Raw genomic sequence first — 6,000 nt, 5'->3', positions numbered from 1 at the left:
TCGAGGACGAATGTCACTCCAGCAGGCGATTCGAACCTTCTGCAAAAGTGCTTGAACGACCTATTATATGTATAGAGTCAGTGTGTACTTCGGTTTGTAAAGATCGGGTTCAGGGGTTTTCATCATGAAGATATAATAATAATCATGAAAATATTAAACGTGTATTCATGAATGATTAGATAACAAACTAATTAAGAAAAAAAAGAGAAAAAAATCTGCGGCAGATATAACGGGAGTCGAACCCGTGACCAGCCAAACCACAGTCAAACACACCAAGCACTGAACCGTCAAGGCGTTCATGTCGAAGTGGAGGTTCCCTCTAATGCCATTCAATTCGTCGCCATATTGAAAACGCGCCGCAATTGTGACTAGATCGCGCAGGTGGCAGAGTGATTTGCCGAAATAGATCCAAGTATTCGTATATTTCGATATCTGTACAGATTTTTCTCTATATATCGTAGTTACAGGTGGCGGAGCTTGGGCGTTCGCCTCAATGCGCCTTCTCAAACAGCAACAATGAATGATTTTCGCTATAGTGTTGTGGGATGCTTTTCGGAATTACTTGCAAGTCTTAGATAGGCCAACAGATATCTTCCATTTTGGTGATATCTATATTGCAGTCTATTTGGAGGAGTCTCTGGCCAACAACTCCCTGGGGTCGTGAAATTCAACCTGGTGCTCAATGTTTTTTGCATACGCGTACGGATTAACATAAAGCTGCAGCTGCCACACTTCCGCTATCCGTCGGCGTAACCGGATAGGCCTGCATCATACTCCCAAAATACTGACATGTAATGACATTTATCCCCACTGTTAAAGGAATACACTTCCCGAATGGTATACCATCATATAATGGTAGGCCTATATCGCGGCGAAACCAGGCGATATGCTGAAATATGTCCCAAAAAAACCTCATTAAACTCAAGGACACGTAAATAATTCCCATCGTAGGCCTACAGGTCTCCTCCTCCTCCTCCGCTGGTTTTTTCTTCTTTGGTTTCTTATTCCGTGAATTTTTTCCGCCAAATTTGCCTCCGATCGGGACGGCCGCTTCGCCCAAGTTTGTGCCACCGTCATGACCTGGTGTGGAAGGTCTACGTCTGAAACTTTCACAATTCTTATTGGTTTTAGATTTGCATGCACGTCATAGCAATGTACTAGTTCGTCTTTCAACCGAATTCCTTTTGTCTTCACTCCATATATATCGTTGTCCTTTTGAACCGCTGTGCGAAAAATTACTAAGCCAATTTCTTCAAAGATTTTTTCAAAAGATGAATGCTTATGACTGATGTCTAGACACAAAAATAACTCCCAAAATGAGTCCCAGATCTCCCTCATGATATGACTCATCCTGAGGAAATCAGGGGTTAATGTTCGCTTCTCCGGCCGAACGTTAACCCCTGATCTCCTCAGGATGGATATGACTGCAATTAAGAGAAGATAGACTTGCCAAGGATCACACTCTTGATGACCGACGAATGATAAGAATGAAAAACAAGTGACCAACCAAACATCACACAACAGATGACCAAACGATTCCTTATTTGCAGATTTGACGACCCTAGGAAGCACATTGACTATGCCACTTGTACTTTCCCGGGGTACTTTCTCAATCCCCGCTTAAAAAGTCCAAGGGAGCGAAACGAATTCGATTTGGAGCGAAAGGACTGGGGGCGAAAAGGTCAGGGAGCGAAACCACCGCAATTCTGTAGGCTGTGCCGAAAAATTTGTTCTTCGGTATTTCGCTATTCGCTGATGATAAATCCTCCGATTTGGGGATGTATTTCCCCTAAAATCTCATACAAAACCAATGTTTTTACCCCAAATAAATGATGAATGTGGACACTTCAAGCAGTGCCTCGAACCGTGTGGTTCGAGTCAACATGATGGAGGGGGTAGGGGCCCGTGTAGCGCGGGGACCCGACTGGAAATGGGGGAAACAGGATGGTGGAGAAGGCCATGTTGGTACTGTTCGCAACTTTGAGTCTCCTGAAGAAGTGGTAGTTGTTTGGGATAATGGCACGGCAGCAAACTATCGATGTGCTGGAGCTTATGACTTGAGGATTCTTGACAGTGCACCTACTGGTACGATTACTGATTTCTTAACCATTTTATTCAAAGCCCATCGTCATTGTCAAGTGAATGACTGTGTCGCAATACACTGTGTCGTGACAGTGACTGTGTCATGTACACTATAAATAGACACTGACAGTAGGCCTAGTTAGTACTGTAGCCTAGTTTTTGTCATAGGCCTACCGGTAGTCACAGTGTATTGTGATGTGAAAATGTCGACCAACTAATTTAGCCTTCGCATGTAACCCTGACATGTTCATTGTCATGACGTCGCAGCGGTGAAAATATTCAATGGACCGGAAGTGTTGTTGGGCCTGCTGAATGCTCACTGCATCATGCTGGTCATAATCAGATATAATGATAATGGCGGTACTATTTATATAAAGCTTTCTTTGAGCCACCCACTGTAGTCTGTCGAAGCGTATATATAGTGAGATGACCCCTTACATCTCTTGGTGCATTGGCTGGAAAATCAAAAAAAAGATTGCAGTTTCAAGGATCCCTACGAGTGAAGGCGCCTTTTAGCAGATCTCTCCAGAAAACAAGAAGTAGGCCCTAGGCTAGTGGTAGATTGACAGTTGGTTAGATTGAGAGTTGTTGGATAGTTTAGTTAATCTCCACAGCACCTGCCCTTGAACTTTTGAAGAAGACTTGTAACTGTCATTTTTTCATTTGAATTGGACATAGTGTGTCTCACTCAGTAGGCTTTCTCGTACTGGTACTGTAGTTTATAGTGAAATCCTGGAAACCGCAGTGATGAAAACTTAAAATATACATTAAAGTATCACACAATGTAATAAGAGCCAGTATGGATTAAAGATCGGGTAATGAATGAAATCTCTTTTTGTAGATTTTCCAATATTTTGATTTGATAACCCTTTATAACTAAAGTAACCGATGTGTTTATTGTTTTAAAGGAATAAAGCATGATGGAACCATGTGTGATACGTGTCGCCAACAGCCCATTTTTGGCATCCGATGGAAATGTGCCGAATGTCCAAATTATGATTTGTGTTCAGTGTGTTACCATGGTGACAAGCATAATCTACGCCACAGATTTTATCGGATAAATACACCAGGGAGTGAAAGGTTAGTAGGCCTTTCTTTTACATCTTTGAAAACAGCCGAGAGAAGTCATCGCCAGTGTTTTCTTGACACCTTTAGGAGACTTTTCTCAGAATGTTAGATCAAGAAAGCCTCCTGTCCTATCTACGACTTCAAAGTTTCTCTTTACATTTGGACACTAGAGAATGTGGCAGAATATGTTTTGAGAAGGACAGCTTTTTGGGAGTCGTACTAAATCTAGACTAGCTAGTAGCTGTGTAGTAGAGAGCACTGCACAGTGACCCTGTTATATTCGCATTTAAAATGAGCCCCTCTACGGCTATAAGTGGTGAGCCTTTCTTTTAGTTTTAACAGTTAATGGCTGCTCTTTGAACTGAACCATTGAGAATACTGTCAGTTATGATGATTGACATGACTAAATGCATGATTGACCTAATTTGACAGTCTTTTGAATAAAATAAACAATGCATTATGTTGTGAACGGCTGGATGGCTCTTTGGTCTAACACTGCTTTACAGTTAATGCATCATTTATTGATTTTATGCACTAAATGTCTGGCAGATTATTATGTACAATGTGAATTGAAAAGTTATGGATAATTTTTTGAGTATTTTAGTCTGGTGATACCAAAAACCTGATCTCAAATATTGCATTTGTATGTAGGCCCTACAGTAAACCTTGTGTGTACAAAACTTGACTGGACAGTATTTTCCACCCGGATACAAAATCCGCTTGACTTTAACTTAGTACTTGGAAGATTTTATGGGAGGGATCTATGCCAGGTGTGCTACGTCTTGGCAGAAGTCACAGCTATTTGCTCAATTGCCCCAGGGCATTTGCCAATAGAACCGGCAGTGATGCACTTTGTATACCACGACTTTTAAGGAAATAGTTAAGAGATACTACATGTACATGTACAAATGTAGTTCTACACAATGCAATTAGATGTTTGACCGCATTTCCCAAGTACCAGATTCTTGTGATAAGACATATGCTATTACCAAAAATGTATTAGACGAGCTTATAATTTTGCTATTGCCCTGATGTTGTGATGTGATATAACCTGCACTCTACTCGAACCTTATTAAACCCTGGCCTGAGTCCAAAATGTCGGGTCTTAGTTAAACCGCTGTGATCTCCAGCGGAAGATTTTGAGGTTTTTGCATATGATTGCCTGAATGGCAAGGGATCCAAAGTCTCTGGTTATCTGTACTGAATATTAGAACTGAATAATTTCAACTATTCAGCAGGGCAACCACCTCACTGAAGTAAATGATGGAAACGCTAGAGGGAGTATGAGCGTGGTTACCAGGATGTATTATCCTTGATGTTGAGTCCTGACGACGACATGGTGCATAGACGATGGATCCAGGCGGACTCTCTTGAGAGTCTGGTAGCCTTGTCTTGGACGCCATCTGGAGGGATGTGCATGAACTCAAGGACAAAGATTGTGATGTCGTCCAGGTCATGATGGTCCGAGAGGTTAAAGTGATGTGGCATGCCCTATCAGTTGTAGCGCACAGCACTACTGACCCCCCTCGCTGGTCTTGCCTCTTCTCAAGGACATGCAGTCATTGCAGATACTGTCCCCGCCTTGACAGGACTGTGCATATCAGAAGCATGGCCTGGACGACATCACAATCTTCGTCCTGATTATTGGCTTGTTCAGGAGACGAGACTTATTGTAAGGACAAACAAAGTATCCCTGTCATGCCTGTTCCTAATCCTAATACACTTACATAGCAAATACCAAAGAAAAATAACTTATTCCTTTGACTTGGTTGGTGCAACTTGCTCAATTAATTTTCAGGGTTGCGGTCGAACCAAGGAGAAAGAGTAAAAAGATAACAGCACGAGGGATCTTCCCCAGTGCCCGGGTGGTCCGGGGGGTCGATTGGCAGTGGGAAGACCAAGATGGTGGCAATGGCCGCAGAGGGAAGGTTACCGAGATACAGGATTGGAGTGCTGCCAGTCCACGGAGTGCAGCTTATGTATTATGGGATAATGGTGCTAAAAATCTTTATCGGACCGGCTTTGAGGGAATGGTGAGTGTGCCTTTGAATGAACCAGTTTAATGTTTTGTAGTGGTGACCATTATGACAGTAAACTCCAGCCTAGCCTAGCCATGCAACAAAATGTAAACTTCGGGTCGCTTACAATTTGTTCTTTCTATTTCAGGCCGACTTGAAGGTTGTGAATGATGCCAAGGGAGGATCATTCTACAGAGATCACTTGCCTTTATTGGGTATGTATCCTGAAAGACATGTTCAAATTGTCAGTGTGTCGCTGTGGTTGACCAGTGTCAGTGACTTCCTCAGGTAATGATAGGGCGGCTCTCTCCAATAGCAGAGGTTTCCTACGGGTTCTCCAGTTTCTTCTGACAAGTTACAAATCATCCGATGTTGTTTAAACATGCCAATATTGAGCTACGGTTGTTAACCTTGGCTATAAACGCAATATTTGATGACATTTCGAAATTCCGATCAATGCACAAAGAATATGAAATCATCCACCAGGCCGTTTTGAGGTAGGACAGCCCTTGAGAAAAAGAAATACTTACTTACACAGCTAATCAAACTATAAATGACATTTTTCAGGTGAACAGGGTCCAGGTTTGCGTTCAGGCCCTGGTGGCTTGGCGATCGGAGATCAAGTGAATGTTGATTTAGAGTTGGAGATTGTGCAGTCGTTACAGCATGGCCATGGTGGATGGACTGATGGCATGTTTGAGGTAAATACCATAAGCTGAGTTGGTAAAACTGCTGGCTCACCACACCAAGTCATCCCAGGTAAAAAAACCCTGAAATTTAACATCAGATTTACTGGTGAGATTTACTGCCAAAGATTGCATAAGTCAAGTAT

General features: G+C 42.4%; 1 protein-coding gene across 1 annotated transcript in view; it reads left to right on the top strand.

Moving 5' to 3' along the window:
- Nucleotides 1-1,750: 1,750 nt before the first annotated feature.
- LOC135486952 (E3 ubiquitin-protein ligase MIB1-like) overlaps nucleotides 1,751-6,000 on the top strand; it is a 40,558-nt gene continuing 36,308 nt past the window's right edge. Inside the window, exons 1-5 of the mRNA XM_064770163.1 lie at nucleotides 1,751-2,085; nucleotides 2,991-3,162; nucleotides 4,949-5,183; nucleotides 5,317-5,383; nucleotides 5,736-5,869. Of these exons, the coding sequence (XP_064626233.1) occupies nucleotides 1,830-2,085; nucleotides 2,991-3,162; nucleotides 4,949-5,183; nucleotides 5,317-5,383; nucleotides 5,736-5,869 (864 nt within the window). The 5' untranslated portion in view covers nucleotides 1,751-1,829. The remainder of the gene's footprint in view (nucleotides 2,086-2,990; nucleotides 3,163-4,948; nucleotides 5,184-5,316; nucleotides 5,384-5,735; nucleotides 5,870-6,000) is intronic.

This window comes from Lineus longissimus, chromosome 4, assembly GCF_910592395.1.
Source record: "Lineus longissimus chromosome 4, tnLinLong1.2, whole genome shotgun sequence".
Classification (NCBI taxonomy): Eukaryota; Metazoa; Nemertea; class Pilidiophora; order Heteronemertea; family Lineidae; genus Lineus; species Lineus longissimus.
Note: the sequence above shows the minus strand (reverse complement) of the source record. Positions and strands in the feature narration are given on the sequence as shown.